This window comes from Sarcophilus harrisii, chromosome 2, assembly GCF_902635505.1.
Source record: "Sarcophilus harrisii chromosome 2, mSarHar1.11, whole genome shotgun sequence".
Taxonomy (NCBI): Eukaryota; Metazoa; Chordata; class Mammalia; order Dasyuromorphia; family Dasyuridae; genus Sarcophilus; species Sarcophilus harrisii.
This window is the reverse complement of record NC_045427.1, coordinates 510,043,370-510,060,881: the sequence shown is the minus strand read 5'-3', so window position 1 is coordinate 510,060,881 and position 17,512 is coordinate 510,043,370. Positions and strand designations below refer to the sequence as shown.

General features: G+C 35.3%; 1 protein-coding gene across 1 annotated transcript in view; it reads left to right on the top strand.

Annotated features, from left to right (window-relative positions):
• ALDH1A2 (aldehyde dehydrogenase 1 family member A2) overlaps positions 1 to 17,512 on the top strand; it is a 111,244-nt gene that overhangs the window by 56,853 nt on the left and 36,879 nt on the right. The window contains exons 6-7 of the mRNA XM_003755713.3: positions 1,187 to 1,315; positions 1,428 to 1,541. Of these exons, the coding sequence (XP_003755761.1) occupies positions 1,187 to 1,315; positions 1,428 to 1,541 (243 nt within the window). The remainder of the gene's footprint in view (positions 1 to 1,186; positions 1,316 to 1,427; positions 1,542 to 17,512) is intronic.

Here is a 17,512-nt window from a genome sequence, read left to right as displayed (position 1 = left end):
TGTCATCTGAACCACAATTTGCTCCTTTTACCCTTTAATCCTCCCCCAAGCTGTAGCTGTCCCTGACAGACCAAGCACTGCTCACCATCCCTCTTTAGCTCAAGTGCTGGGCTCTAAGATTTATATACTGTGGATGGAATTAAAACATCACTGTGGGCTCTCAAGTTTATAAACAACTGTGGGGAAAAGAAATTGAGTGTTTGATGAAGGCAAGACACTTGTATATTTTTGCAAGCTTGCCAGGGCTAGGAAGAAGACTCTGAGCATGGCAGCTGAGAAGCTTCAGACAGTCAGAGGCTAAAGTCTAGGTGACCAAGATTTCTGTTTTCTTTCTTAATGAAATTATCAATGACATCTGATACTACCAGGATATATGCCTGAGCTGATGACAGTATAATCTTAATGGTCTTTTAAAAACAACTTAAACCAATTTCCCCATGAATGCATCTATGTGCTTACTCATGTATTTTAATTTTCAGTCTCCATTTGTATGTAACTGTGGAATAGAACCCAAATTTATAATTAAGTTGAAACATGTAACTTTGATATGCATTTGCTAATATACAGAGTAACTTCTATAATAACTTGTAGGCACAGAGGGAAAAAAAAGATATGGTTTTCAAACAAATGTTGATTCAACTATGATTCTCATCAGGAGCCCTTGGGTCTGGTCCTTACAAACTGGGAGAATTTTCAGTTTTCCCAAGTCAAGTCAGCAATAATTTTATTAAATGCCTTTTACTTTCCAAACACTGTGTTAGGCTCTGAGAATATAGAAAAGCAAAGACACAGTCTCTGCTTTCAGGGAACTCAAAATCTAAAGAGTTTGAAAAAGAAAAGGCACCACCAGTGCCAAAATTCCAAGTACTAAGGAGGAAAAAAGGTACCTTCTGAACCGAAAGCTCACAAAAGCCAACAGCCTGAGGTTTCTCAACAAACAAATCCTACATCATATCATTGCTTTGGAGAATGGGGTTGCTGGTGGTTGGTAAGATTGGTGAATCAATGAATAGACAGAAGGGGAAGAATTTTAAGGTCAGCCCTTCTCCATATTTAAGAGGGGTGATTAAAAACCCAAACACCAGTACTTTGTACTGGACAAGATTTTTGTTGAGAAATCTGAGCAGTCATGATTTGAAAAAAAAGTGGTTTTTCCATCCTGAGATTTTTTTTTTCCTCCTCTCAGTGGAACTTCCCCCTGCTGATGTTTGCCTGGAAAATTGCTCCAGCTCTGTGCTGTGGCAATACAGTAGTTATTAAGCCTGCGGAACAAACGCCTCTCAGCGCTCTCTACATGGGAGCCCTCATCAAGGAGGTAAGAGAAACTGACATTAGAACTGGCCCTGCCAAAGGGCTACTAGAGCCTAGATTGTGTAGTCTGTGATCAACTTCAACAAAGAATGTCTCCTCCAATTGTATTTTGTCAGGCTGGCTTTCCACCAGGAGTCATCAATATCTTGCCAGGATATGGGCCAACAGCAGGGGCAGCAATTGCTTCTCATGTTGGCATAGACAAGATTGCCTTCACAGGGTCTACTGAGGTGAGTACCATGGAAACAATGGTCAAAAAACAGACCTACAAATGGGTACCAGCATGTATGCTTAAGGCCTAGACTAGATTAATTTTAACTTATAAGAAGTTATAAGTTGATCTTTGTAATAAATGTTATCAGTCCCACCTGGAAAATGGGGCTAAATCTAAGAAAGTGGAATTTATTGAGGAAAAAGGTAATCCATTGTATTTTTTTAAATATTACTTTCATATGAGAAGGAAAAACATGGTTATATAGTAGTTTGTATGAAAAAGCTCTTTGGAGGGAAAAATGACCTGGAGAATGTTACTATTAGAAGAAGAAAGGAATCAAGAGCTACTCTCCAAAAGGATAAATGGTTAAGAGTTCTCAAAAAAATTACAAGTCATTAAAGTCACATAAAAATTGTCCCAAATCACTGATAAGAGACATGAAAATTAAAACAACTCTAAAGAGAATTTAGAACCCAAATTTTAAATGAATATTAAAAATCTATAAATGAATGATTGAATTAATGAACAAAAAAAAAGAAAAAAGATCTGAGATTATTAGTGGGCTGTAAGCTCAATTTGAGTCTAAATTGCAGCCAAGAAATTTAAGGCAAAATTGCACTATAATGCAAAGGCCACAGTTTCCAGGATAAGGAAGCAATGTTCTTTTTAAACTTTGCCCCAGTCAGATCAAATCTTGAATATTGTTTTCAGTTCTGGAGACCACAGTTTAAGAAGGGCATTAATAAACTATTAAAAAATCCAAATGAGGGCACTCAGAAGGACTGCAGATTCGTGATATAGTTGACTTCTTGAAGGAAATAAACTGCTAAGTTTAGTCTATAGAGAGGAGACTGGGAGAGGATTGGAGAGAGGAATGGGACATAGCTTTTTTCAAGTCTTTGAAAAGTTGTTAGGAATGAATGAATGAAACTTTTATTAAACACTTACATGTTTAAGGCTCTGGGGATACAAATGTAAAAGTAAAACTCACTACTCTCAAGAAGCTCTAATGGGGACAATAGGCTGGGGTGTTGTGAGATTCAAATGTGATAATGCAGATAAAGTACTTTACAACCTTAAAGTGCTTTACAAATGTCAGTTATTATTTTTGTTAGTGTTATTATTATTATTATATACTCCGGTCTGGTAATGATTTCATTTCCTGAATCTTCTCCTATAAGAGTTGCTCTAATCTAGTTTAACAATTTTCTTCCTGACATACCATGAACATTTCTTTTTCACCAACCAGGACATTATGTCAATGAATAAGGAGCCTCCACTAGGAATATTTGTTGTGTCTGATCCCCTTGACATGACTAAGATTCATAGACCCCCATTGGCCTGTGGGCTCTGTGAGGGGATAGGGGTGGAAATGCATGTACAAAAAAATTTAAAATTAAATTTTCAAATTTTATTTTATTTTTCTTACATGTAAAAATAATTTTTTAACATTTGTTTTTTAAAACCTTGTTTCCACTTCTTACCCTCCTTCCCTCCTCTCCCCACTCCCTGAGAAGACAAACAATTTGACATACATTAAGCACATGTAATCACGCAAAATGTTTCCATGTTAGCCATGTTGCAAAAGAAAATACAAACAAAAAAATACCCACAAGAAAAAAAGTTTTTTTTTTAAAAGTATGCTTTGATCAAAAAAAAAATAAAAATAAAAAATAAAGTATGCTTTGATCAACAATCAGACTCTATCAGCCTATCTATCTTTCTGTCTTTCTCTGGAGGTAATAGCATTTTTCATCATGCATCCTTTGGAATGCATTAAATCATTGTATTGCTGAGAATAACTAAGTAATTCACAACTGGTCATTGTACAATATTGTTGTTACTGTGTACAGTGTTCTCCTGGTTCTCTTCATTTAATTTTGCATCAATTCATCTAAGTCTTATCAGATTTTTCTAAAACCATCCTGCTTGTCGTTTCTTACATGTGCACAAATTTTCAAGCTTAATCTACATTATTAAATTTTCCCTACATCAACAAAATGATGAACCAACTTCCTATTTATAGCAATTGATTTCTGAGATTTATATGTTCACAATGAAGATTTTAAAATATACTCTCAAGAGCCCCTGGCTTTAAGTATGCCCCTGGCCACAACAGATAGGAAAGGTTTCAGCTGCAAGTCAGATGGAAAAGTTTCACGGTCCTTAGTGTACAATATTAAAGTAAATGATAATTCCTTTTGTTAAATGTGATTTCCATTGATTACATAGAAGACTTAGATTTGTTTTGTTTAAGTCTGTAGTACAAAACATGGAACTGTGGGTAAAAATTGTCCCAAAAAACAAACACTGAAGCTCTTTGTAAGGAAAACTAATAGAGGATATATGGTATAATGGATAAAGTCCTGCACTTGAAGTTAGGAAGAGTTTTGAATCCAGTCCCAGTTACTTATGAATTATATCACCCTTGGGAGGACACTTAATATTACTAAGCTTCAGTTTTCTCATCTCTATGTAAAATGAGGGGCCAGAATTAGAAGATTTATCTCTGAATTTATGATCTTATGTGGAAATACAAGTTACTAGGTCTCCAGTCCCCTTTTTAATTTTCTCTCTACCAGACAACTCTAATTCATCAATACCACCTTCACTACTATCTACCAGTCAGCCACTGGTATTTATTTGTTATTATTATTGTTAATTATTAACTTACTATGTTCCAGACTGATGCTAAATGCAGGAGATAGATACAAAGACAAAAATGAAACAGTCCTTTACTCTCAAGAAGCTTACAGTCTAAAAGGAAATTATATTTTGATACCAACATCATCTTTATGATTATCAAATATTTAATGAATGCCCATTGTGTGTAGAGTCATTTATTAGATATCATGGGTAGAAATAGAAATCCTTTCTTTATAGCCAGTATATACAAAGGCCAAAAGAAGAAAGGACTATATACTAGTATATGCTTATGGCCAAATGATGCCACAAGAGTCTGAGGTCATTAGGGGAAAGAGATTAAATGTAAGCTAGACCTTGAATAAAAGTTAGGAATTAGGTGAATTGAAGAGGAGGTAGAGTAGTATGACCTCGCTATTAATATTCATTGTTCTCACTTTGATCCATGGCAGTTTAGATGATAGAATAATCTGGAGACTAATAGAACCCAAGCAAGAAGAAAGGAGTGTCCAATGAGACTATGATCAGTACATGCATCTTAGTCATGTCAAGGGATCAAGCACAACAAGCATTCCTAGTGGAGGCTACTCATTCATGGACATGGTGTCCTGCTTGATGAAAAGATATGCTCATGGTAGGTCAGGAAGAAAATCATTCGACAAGGTTAGAACAACTCTTGTAGGAGAAGAATAGAAGAAGTGAGTGGCAGTGAGAGTGCAGGGGGCTTGGAATGCCAGGCAAAGGAATTTGTGCTTTTTGTAACAGCAACAGAAGTTCATATTATTGTGTTTGATGTTTTATAAAATACTTTTCTCACTGTAACCGTGTGAGGTAGAAAGATTTGTTATGTTGACCTCAAAGGGCAGAATTAGGAGCCATGTGTTGAAGCAGCAGAAAGTCAAAACAGTTTCTAAAAGTGGAAGGAGATGCCTCAGGACATAGGAGATCTGCAAGTAATGGTTGGAAAAACATATCTTGGGTGTATTGTAGTGGAAACTCTTTTGGGGCACTAAGTGACCATTGAGATTACTTAAAACTCTGACTTTCTGCGATCTGAATCTGTAATTTGTTATTCTTTACTTCTCCTATTTTATACATCAACAAATATTTACTAAGTGCCTACATATGCTAGGCACAATGTCCAATAAAGTAAGGACCTTACATTCTCATGTGAAGATGTGTACCAAAATATAGAGATAGATACAAATAGATATAGAGATAGAATTAATATAAACAGAATATACAAAAAGTAGTTAAAAACTAATTTGGGAAGGAGGAAACTTAATAGTTGTTGGGGGACCAGGTAGAAGGTCATGCAAAAGTGGTGCTTGAGTTTCAGCTTGGAGGAAGAAAGGGACTCCATGTAGGAAAGATGGAGAGGGAGGTTACTCTAGACATGGAAGATGGTCAGTGCAAGGGCACCGAAGTGGGAGTTGGGATGTCATGTGAGAAACAGAAAGAAGACCATTTTCACTAGATCACAGACTATAGGAGGAGAGAAGAAAACTAAGACTCAAAGAAGTGGTGATGTATTTGCTTGTAATTGTCAAAGAGATGACTCCCATATCTTTTAGGTGAAAAATCACTTTCTTCCAATCACACTTGAAAATAGTGATTCACCAAATATATTTAATGAACAGTTATTTATGAAAAACTTATGCTTTAAGGAGATTAATGGCCAAGAGAGAGAGAGAGAGAGAGAGAGAGAGAAGAGAGAGACAGAGAGAGACAGAGACAGAAAGACAGAGGGAGAGAGTTCAAGATATGAGGAGGAACCTGTTTATAGGCACAGAAATAGAACAGATAGGGTTGTATATGAGGCAACTAGTAAGTATGGCTAATTGTAGAGTGTGTGGAGGAGAGTTATTTGTAAGAAGATTAGATAGGTAGGAAGAACTTTAAATGCCAAACAGAGGAATTTAAATTTGAGCCTACATATGGAACCAAATGAGTTGACTGTGTGGGGTGGGGAGTGGCTGTGAGTAGCATAGTCACAGCTGTGCTTTAGGAAGAGAAGGGGGAATAAGCAGTTATACAGTACCCACTATGGGTCAGGCATTGTGCTAAACACTTTATCTCATTTGATTCTCACAACAAACCTGGGAGGTAAGTGCAGTTATAATCCCCAATTTTACAGTCAAAGAAACTGAGACAGACAGACTTGCCCAGGGTTATATGTTAACTTATATAGCTAAGTGACTGAGATTTAATTTGAACGCAGCTCTTCCTGTCTCCAGGCCCAGCACACTATACAACCTCAAATGATTCTGGCAGTTGTGTAAGGATGAACTAGAGTGGGAAGACATTAGAAGCAGGAAAACTAATTAGGAAGATATTACAGTTGTCTAGATAAGAGGTAATGAGGGGCTAAACTAGGACTGTGTGAATGAAGATGAGGTGACCCATATGAGACATACCGTGGAGAAAAAAAATAATAAAAGTACCTATCAACTGATTGGATATGTGCAAAAGGAGTGAGCTAGAATTGTGATGGTTGTTGTGATTTTTATTTGCCCTTTGTTTTTAAAGAGGAACAAGACATTAGGAAGGTGAGGCCATGACATGCAGGTGAGTTGGATTGAAGTGAGGGAGGGCTGGGCAAAGTTACCTGTCTCACTTTCTCCTTCAGAGCCATCTGGGTCCAGTGGCCAGACATAGATCACATCACCTGGAGGTGGCCCTGGATGCAGTTGGGTATGGAAATATAAAGGAAGAGATGGATGTAAAAGACATTTAATGGAAGAATTAGAAAGACTTAGTGGCTAACTTGGTGAAGGGGATTGGGTGGAAGGTCATCAATCACTCCAAAATTTTGAGCCTGGGAGACTGAAAGAATGATAGTATCATTGACAGGCATAGAAAAGTATTGATGGATATTTGGATTTAGGGAAAAAGATGATGAGTTTGGTTTTGTTTGGAGGTTTTTGAGTAGGAAGTTTCAGATTTGTAATTGCTGTGTAACAAGGGCTAGAGTTGTAGATTTGAGAATCATTTGAAGGGAAGAGAGAATTGAAACTATGAGAAGAAGGAAGTTTGTAGTGGTGGAAAACTGGAACTGAGGTCTGAGCCTTTTTACAGCCATATTTAAAGGAGGGAAGGGGAAGGGAATCCAACAGAGAATAAATGGCTAGAGTAGTAGAGGAGAATCAGTCCAGTGTTAATTTACAAAAGTGATAAGAGGGTATTCTCTATATAGAGAAGTTACTCTATTTAAAGAAGCATAGAGAGTTTCAAGGAGGGGATGATTAATAGTGTCAAATGCCAAATGCTTCAGAGAAGGATTAATTACTTTTTTCTAGTCTTTTAAGCATAATTGTTTTCCTTAGCATTTTCAATATTTTTTTTACACCTCACTTAAGTCCCTAAGTAACTTTCTTTGAGATAAGTATGAAAGGATTAAATGTTAGTAATATAGCTTAAGGAATGTAGCATATATGACTAAAATACCACTGATAGCTAGCTAGTTCTAGATGTGTTTATAAACATTGAATTTTATGTCAGAAGAACTGGATTCAGAATCCTGGATCTGCTATCTACTATCTGTGTAATGATGTGTAAATTGTATTATATCTCTCAACCTGTTTCCTCATGTATAGGAGGAGATAAGAAAACTAAGACTCAAAGGAGTAGTGATGTCTTTGCTTGTAATTGTCAAGGGATGACTCCCATAGCCAAGCTCTTATGTCTTCCAGAGCATCTTATCAAGCTCTAAGAAGAGGTTACATGGGTCTAAGATTTATAAATTTGAAAATGTTTATTCATAGGATCATAGATTAGAGACTCCTTAATCTTTCTCGATGAGGATATTGAGACACAAAGAGATAAAGTGACCGAAGGTTACATAATTGGCAAGTGGCAAAATGGATTGAATCCAGGCCCTCTTTCAAAATCTAGCACTCTTTCCACTCCATCATAGCACTTCATAGTTTGTGATCATCATAAGGAAAAAATAATAGTCCCAGAAATTGATTCTTTCTATTTTATAGTCACATTTAGGAGAAATGAGGCCAGTCTCCATTTTCCATCTTTAATGTTACACATCTGCTTTGAAGGAATTGACAGTGGTAGTCTTAATAAAAGATGGGGAAAATGGTAATAATGATCCCAGCTTGTACTTGGCTATTTACTATTTTCAAATAATCAATGAATGCCATTATTATTCAGTTTTATGAATTTTTTTCATAGTTAATGTTGAAATTCAGAAAGTTTAACCAAACTTTTATTTGAATGTGAAATAAAGAGGTTCTTTGGTACAGTGAAAAGAGCACTGGATTTAGAGAAAAGGAAGGATATAGGTCTAAATTTTACCTCTCCTGCTTATTATCTATATGACTTTAGACAACTCATTTAACTGCTCTCAGCCTCAGTTTCCTTATCTTTAAAATGAGGAGTCAGGAGTAGACAACCTCTGAGAGTCTTTCTAGCTTTAGACCCTATGGCATGAGCCAAAGTGTTAGGTTTCACAATTATCTTTCCTAGCCAAATAAATAGAGTATTTTGGGGGGAAAGAGGGAGTAGGAATTCCAGACAGTTTTACTTTAAATAGACATTTATACTCCAGAGCTGTAGATTTTATACCAACTCAAGGTCTATCTTTAAAGGCCTCTGTAATAGGAAGTGAAAAAACCCTACAGAGATGAAAAAGCTAGCTCCAAAAATTTAAACCAAGAGCAGATGGACCATTTTAATTCAGTGTTAGTGTAAGCTGTTCCATACTGTTTTTGATTTCCTATTACACTGAATGCTTGTTAGAACGAGTCAACACTGTAAAAACACGCAGGAGTTTTAACAGTGACTGGTGGAACACATAATTTCAACCTTGCAGTAAAAGTGTTTAGTATTTGAAGAACATAAACATGTCCCCAAACAACAGGGAAATAACTTGGTTTTGCTCTATGGTTATTTCCCATGTCACCTTTCCTCTCACACAGACCAGATTTCCCTCAACTTTATCCAGACCAAGTTAATTTCCTTCCCATTCAACTTTGCCAGTGATTTGTCATATGGAGATCTAATTCCTGAGTAGAACAAATTAATCATAAAATCTGATTAGAAGAAAGTTCAAGTTAAAGAAGTTTTAGAGCCTTTGACCTTAGGAGCCATTGGTTCAATTTGAGTTAATCTTTTTCCATCTTTGATTTCACAGTCTCCAGAATGAAAAACAAAACCCACAATACATCAAATGCCACACCTTTAGAAAAAAGAGTCCCTTAAGTTCACGTAGAAGAATAGTGACCCAACAAATATTTTGTCTTTTCTTCAAAGTGAAAATGTTTGCTAGAGTCCTCTTCCCTTTTTATCCTTTCCTTTCTAAAAACCAAACCACCACCACCAAAACCCTGTAAACAAGGCAAATCTAACCTCAAGTAATCAGGAACTAAAATAAAATGTACCATAAGCTCAGACACATTAATGGCATGTAAATCACCTTCCTAGTATCTGCTGTGTGTGTGTGTGTGTGTGCGTGCATGCATCTTGCTGGCCCACTTTAGGTTGGTTTGGGGAGAAAGTGTCTATTTGCAAATCAGATGCCAACTGCAAACTAGTTCCTGCTGCCTCCTGTCAATTTTCTATTGGGTCTGTTTGTTTTTTAAAAATATTTTGGAAAGATTTTCAACTTCTAGTAAAAGTTTTGTATATCAATGTTTGTTATTTTGTTTATCTTTCTACCAGAAAGTTGGGGAAGACTTTGGGCTGAGTGTTTGCTTTGCTAAAACAGATTTAATTGTTTTACTTTGGGGGATAGATGAGGGAGAAAGGGTAACAGTGTTGGGTGGTATAGATTGGGAGCTCATCTTTCAGTTGCTGCTGCCTCAGAATTGTCTTGATAAGCATTGATGTGCAAAACTGATTTGGATTTGGAAATCTTTCCAAAATATGTATGAAAATAAACACATTCAAGACAAAGTTGAGAGGAGACTGCAGGAACTAGTTCACAATTGGAATTTTATTTGCACATGGACACTTTCTCCCAAAATAAGCCCAAGGTTGTTTTTCATTGCTGAATTATGGTTTAGGGGGAAGTGTCTTTGCAGGCAAACACAAACAACTTTTATACAAAATTAGTATTGTATGAATAAATAAACATCCCAGAATTTCCAGTAACTCATCCAATGATAAAGCCATCATATGTAAACTTGCAAACTTGAGCTCCAGCTCATATTTTTGTAAACTGATAAGTAATCTACCTTGAATGCCAAGTGAGCTATAGTAATGGTCCAACAACAGTATTTGTACACAGGCACCTAAAAGGAAAAAAAAATTCAAAATGTTTGTGTGAGCAATCAACTTTCCTCAGATCCTCTACCATCTTAACTCTCTATACAGTGAAGAAAAGCTAAAATATCAAAGTTTTATTAAGTATTTGAAAATCTTTCTAGAAGTTTATAGAACTGAAGAAATAGCACAATACAGTGGTTTCATAAAAATGCCTACCTAGAGCAAAAAGATAAAGTTCCCATTCGGGCCAGGTCATTGTGTCTAATATTTTTCCCTCTTCAAATAGATTGTAACTTAGAAACAGTATAATTGTAAAGCAGTAAATTGACCACATACCTAGAAACTTTATTCTGACATCATTTTCCAATCTGTTTGTGATTAATTACATTTTCCTCTTATTCCTACTCCTTGAAGTGTGTTCTCCTTGAAAATCCAGATCAATCACCCCTTGGTTAGTTTTCTGTTGTTAACCCTGACTCACTAGACATCCCCATCAATGAACTCCTCCCTTTTCCTGTAGGGTTTCCCAGTTATAGACTTGGTGGTACAGCATAATAGATTTAGAACTGAAAGGGATATTAGATGCTTTCTAGTTCATCTCCCTCATCTTACAGGTGAGGAAACTGAGTCTGAGAGAGATTAAGTTGCTTGTTCAGGACCACAGGTGTTCATAGGTGTTTGAAGCAGAATTTGAAATCTGGTATTCCTGATTCCAAGCCCAGAACTCTGATACACCTTTCCTATCTTTTTGAAATATCTCCAAAATATACTTCAAGATCCAATTTACCTGGTCCCACTCCATATGAATGTAATATTTCAATGTTGGGACAAGACGGCTCATTCAAGGTCTCCTCTCAGGATCATTTGAATGATTTGTATTCTTGCAGTAAGGTGTTCAGAGAGTTATTTGATTACTTCTTATAATCAGAATGAAAGTCTTCATTAAATATGTGAATCTTTTATGTCCTCTTCATTGGAGATGTCAAATCAAAGGTTAGAAGACTCTTTGTATGAAACACAATTGGGATATTTGTTCAGGTGAAGGTCAGGATAGATTAGGGTTAGATTCCTGAAATCCTTTCCAACATTGGGATTTTGTGATTCTGTGAACAAGCATTTTCCTGCTTAGGATAGCTTCTTTATATATAATCAAACTCCTTTACTCTCAGTGAATTTTAATTTTCTTGGTTTTCTGTTTAATAGAGATGAATAAGAACTTCTCTATCAAAATGTTTCCAAATTTTTGTTTCTCCCTTTCTATGTAGCTTCTTTCCACTCCTTTTTCTAACCTTTTAAGTCCTTTTAATTCTTTCCCCATATCTGGGCCTGTAGACAATCTTTTGTTTCATTCATTTGAATGTCCTAAAAACTAATTAGTTCAACATGTCTACAGTTGAATTTTATCTTCTCCATCCTCCTTTCCTCATGGCTCCTCCGCCTTGTACATTGTTTTTCTCTCCATGATATTTCTATCTACCCATTCACTCATTTTAAAAATTTAAATGTTATCCTTGATTTCTCACTCTCATTTACCTTCCATACCTTATCAGTAAACAAGCCCTAATAATTCTACTACCACAATATCCTTTGAAACTTTTCTATTCTCACTAATCTCATCTGTGAATAGTCTTCAATTACTAGTTATTTAAACTTCTGTAATACTTGCCTAACTTGTGCTCCTTATTCCTCATTTTTCACTCCTGTACCCTTTCTTTACACTGATGCCAAATTATCTTTTTCACAGATTTAGTTGTAGCACGTTACTCAAAACATTTCAGTAGATTCCTACTGCCTATCATCAACTAAATTGGGAGCTTCTTTTGCCTTTTTTCACACACTCAACATTTAGCATGGCACTGGGCATACAGTGGATGCTTAATAAAAGTTTGTTGATTCTTTTTGCTGAGGCAATTGGATTTAAGTGACTTTCCCAGGTCACACAGCCAGGAAGAGTTAAATGTCTGAGACCAGATTTGAACTTAGATCCTTCTGACTTCAGGACTGGTGCTCTATCCACTGCGCCACTTAGATGCTGTATTGATTCATTTTAAAAATTAGTTATCAGATAAAGTACAAACTCCTTGGCTTATTATTTAAACCCACCATATCCCAAGTTTAGTTTAATATTCAACCATTCCCATTCTGATGCTTTAAGCTCCAGCCAAAGTGGACCATTTGACATCACTGGCACATATCCAGAACACTCCCATCCCTTCATTCATTTGCTCTCACTTTACTGTAGCTGGAGTGTCTTTTCACAATCTTTCTTCTCTCCTACCTCTATTTTTTGAAGTTGTGTTTGTCCTGCAAGGCCTAGCTCAAATGCCACCTTCTCTGAGAAGCTTTTCTCACGCTTCTGGTCAGAAATGCTTTTCTTTCTTCTCACTTGAGATAACATTCTGTCCCACTTATATTTATTTTATTATTTTCTCTTCTGCATCGTTGTGACTACAATTCTTACATATTGTTACATGTCCCGTGTGTGTAGTAATAATAATGATGATGAAGATAACTTTGATTTAGCACTTACTATGTTCGAGGTACTATGTTAATTGCTTTATAATTATCTTATTTGATACTCATAAGGACCCTGGGAAGTAGGTGCTATTATTTTACTGCCATTTTACAGATGAAGAAACTGAGATAATAGAGATTAAGTGATGTTAAGTGAAGATCCACACAGCTAGAAAGTGTCTGAAGCTAAATTTAAACTAAGATTTTTCTGACTCTTGACACTTTATCCACTGTGCCACTTAGTTTGTCTTGAAGGCAAAGACTTATCTTAGTTATATTTTTATTCTCCCATTACCTAGCACAGTGCTTTAAACATGAAAGATATTTAACAAATGTTTGATAGACGAATGATTGACCCCTTTCCTTGTTCTTTCTCCAAATCTCTCCTCCTTTCTTTTCATTTCACTTGTTTACTACATTAATTTTTTTTTACTTTTTTTAAGCAAATTATATTGTTTTAAATTTGATTGGTTATTTACAGGGTAGATTTCATATAAATCAAAACTATTTAAATTACCTATCAAGAGAATGCAATTAAACATTTTTTCCTTCAGTAGAGATTATGCAACAAGATACATAAGGTATAATGTACCAAATAGAAATGTACTAAGTACCTTCTATGTGTCAGATGCTGTCCTTTTAGAATATTTTCATCAAAAATATTATTTAGTTTCTATAGTCCCTACCTTTTTTACATTAATCTCTAGCTTTTCCCCCTTTAACTATATCTATTCTCCTCCCAGTAATCTTTTGTTCATTGACCTTCTTAAAAATGTGAGAGAGCAATATAGGTTTTATCTCTATAAACAAACTTACCCTCAGAGAAGTTTGCTACTTCTCTCCATAGACTGTTATTGTGAAGCCTTTGAACTAGAGACAGAAATACAGAACTTTACTATTGGTACTAAGCATCTGTTTGATAGATAAATTTAAACATAAATTTATGTCAAACACTGGGATGAATACTGACAATCCAAATAAAAGCAAGCAAGAAGGATGTTTTCTTTCCTCAACGAGTTTACCTTCTAATAAGGGGAGACAACATGGAAGGCAGTATGGTATGGAAAGTGGACAGGAAGGGATGTGGAGACCTAGTTCTGGGCAAAACAAAGTCAAAAGTCACCTGGAAGAGTCTGGAATTCTAGGTAAAAGTGAGTACTAAATCTTATTAGCAAGATCATAGCTAGCTGAAACTATTCTTTAGTGAATGGGTAGTTGCTCCAGGAAAGAAAAATTGGACCTCACACTTCTGGAAAATGAGAAATAAAGTATAGGAATAATGATTACTTTGGAAAAGAAATATGGAAGCATTCCCTTGAGGGCAGAAGTACACTGCTGTGTCTACAGTATCACATTCTAGTATGAATTATTACTCATTACTTGCTGGTGACAGTTTTGAAAAAAATCAATATATTATTTTTCTTTTTTTTCCTACTTAGAAGTCCAAACATTGGACTCTTAATATTACATAGAAACATGTATGAATTTATCTTTTAAAGTGAACAAAATATCTTCCTCTAAATTGAAGTGAGCTTATCTAACAGTTCAGTAGCTGAAACTCTTTCCACTTAGCTTTCAAAAACTATAGTCAATAGGCAGGGATGGACAAAAATATTTTGCAGTTCTTTGTTATGTGTATTGCAGATTGCACTACCATCAAAAAAAGAGCTTTATATTTTCTCAGAAAGGGCATTGATGATAGAAGTATAAAGTTGTGCTTGGAGATATACAAAGGTATTTGAGGTTTCTGTGGGGTACTAGAAAGAACCACTTGTTCTAGAGCCACAAGATATGATCTAAACCTAGCTCTCTCTCATTTCATAGCTGTTACCTCTCTTCTTCAACATTAAGAGGGAATAAAATTACTTACTATGCTTATTTTATGTGAGAAACAAATTTGATGATATATAGATACTTTATAAACCACAAAATGCTATGTTAATGTCAGTATTAGTTTTATTAAGAAATAAGAGAAGGTGAGAAAACCAGGTAGAAGAAACGAGAGGAAATAGGGAAGCATCTGCTTTTGCCACAAGAACAGAGATTTAGTTTCCTGTCCACAACAAGGCATCTTGCAGTTCTCACTTTTATATCACAGCAATTGAAAGTCATGTGAGTGTCCCTTGTTTTCTTTTCCCATTCATAAATTTTTTTAGAGGATAGAGTTTCATTTTAAAATGAAAAGATTCAGAATATTTAAAAACATGTAGTACCAAAAGAGACCAATGAGAGTTCCAGGGATTAAGATTACAAATTCACAAAATTAAGAGCAGTTTAATCCATACCTGAAAAAGGATCCCTTTTATATATAACATCATTGCCAATTCATCAGCCTCTTTAATAGATGACTTCTACTGAAGGAGAACTCCCTGGATTATCTCATTCTATTCTTGGTTAAATCTAATTGTTCGGACAGGTTTCTTTATGTCAAGTAGAAATTTACCCATGTTTTGCCTTTTCCCATAACAGCTTTCCTAATAATAGCTTTTAAAATATTTAAAATCATCTTGCTTCCACTATATCTTTGCTTTAGGGTAAACATCTCTTAATTTCTTCAATCAATTTTTTAGGCTTTGCTCTCCACTTCTGTTACTATATGGTTTAATTTAATCTGGTTATGGTTGTACTTGAGAGTGCTGGATGCTACATTCTGTTTTTGATACTTCTGACCTGCCGTAGTGAAGCTCAACTCAAATAGAAACAGATCCTGTAGGCAGCATGCTGACTTAGAAAACCACAAATTAACATTATCTATGTGGTATTATATTTTTATTGATTTCCCAATTAAATTTTAATCTGATTCTAGCTATAACTATGAGTTATGCTATCCAAAAATGCCTGCAGCTTGAGTTTGCCTCCTTTGAAGAGAATAGTGAGAAGTTAAGTAATTTGCCCAGAGTGACATGGATAGTGTATGTCAGAGTTAGAACTCAGATCTGGATTTTCTGGATTCTGAGGCCAGCTCTCTATCCATTACAACATACTATACTGATGTCAGCTCTTTTCACCAAAAACAAAACAAAAGCCAACTTTTTTTTTTTTTTTTTTTTTTGCACTGAGGGGAATATAAAAACAACCTGATTTTCAGAAATCCTCAGGCCTAATTAAAAAACCTAAACTAAATTCCTAAATAAATTCCTAAAAGGCTCAAGTTGATCTTTTACACATGGGTTAAGCCTTCAGCATCACAAAGAAGAAACTTTATTTTAAAAAATCAAAATGAAAGAAAAGCTGAGGCATTTATGAACTCAAATTGTAAACAAGACCAAAATATTTAGAAATATTTATTTAGAAATATATTCTGAAGAAATTATCAGAGTCTGAAAAGATGTAGAATAGATTCTCTTAAAGTACTCTATCCTGCTCTCAAAGTGCTTACAATTCAAGTTCCTCTTCACCTTGAAATTTTTTATTCCATGGGATAGTGTTTAAAACATCTGAAATGTGATTATATAAGAGATCCTTAATGAGTATACTTACAAATCTGATACCTCCAATAGGCAAGAATTCTTCAGAATTTCTTCTTAGTGTATTGTAGTGAGGAAACAACTGAGATTTGAATCATTGCCATTGCCAATTGCTAGTTGTGGGATTACGGACAAGTCATTTCACTTTTCCATTCTCATGAGCCAAAACAGGGATCATATTATTTAGTATCATCACTTAAGTTTATGTGAAGTTAGACTTTGAAATAATGGGTTTTGGGTAATTGCTTTCCTTTCCAATATAATCCAAATAGCATTGATTATGCAGCTCTGGCACATACATAGTGGCTCTTGTGATTTTGGCTGGACAAGTTGACTTAATTAACCTCTCTCTCTGTACTCCAAGCAAATCTCTATGACTATTCTTTGCCAAGAAGGAAAATCCTCATTCCTGTGATTCCCTTTACTACTGAAATCACAAGTCTAGTTCCTCTTCTATTAGAAATGTGAGCTCTCTGAGGGCAGAGACCATGTTTTTGCTTTCTTTGCATCCTCTGCCCTTAGAAGAGTGTTTGCAAATAGTTAGCACTTAATAAATGCTTGTTGTTGTTATTATCCAGTTTCTACCTCTTCAGCTAGGTTCTACAGGAGCTATTGTGACAAAAATGAAAGCCAGTTCCTGCCTTCAAGGAACTTCCATTTAATTCACATTCAAATTTGACTATTTGTTTTGAAAGCAGATTTAATTGGAATTAAATCATTAAAGTCATCACTCAGGAAGTATATTTTGAATCTGGATGGGTAGCAAGTTGCAGTAGAAAGGGTTTGAAGTTAGAAGACTTAGAGTCACATGTCTGACCTGAATTTATCACTGTGATAATAGGCAAGTGGTTTTAACTTCTCTGAGTCTTCATTTTCTCAACTGAAAAATGAGAAGATTGGACTAGTTAGTCTGTGAGATCCCATATCTATGTACCATATCTATGATCCAACGTTTCCTGTAATAGGCCAAGAAGATGACTTTGTGTAGGACAATTTTAGAAGTGTTGATTTGTATAGGAAGCACCTGAATTTTAATGTATATGTTTTTATTCATAAAAGTTTTTCCTTAATGGTGATTCCCCCCTTCCCCCTTGTCCCCTATGAAACAATTATCTTTGTTTATTGATAAAAAAAAGTTCTTGGC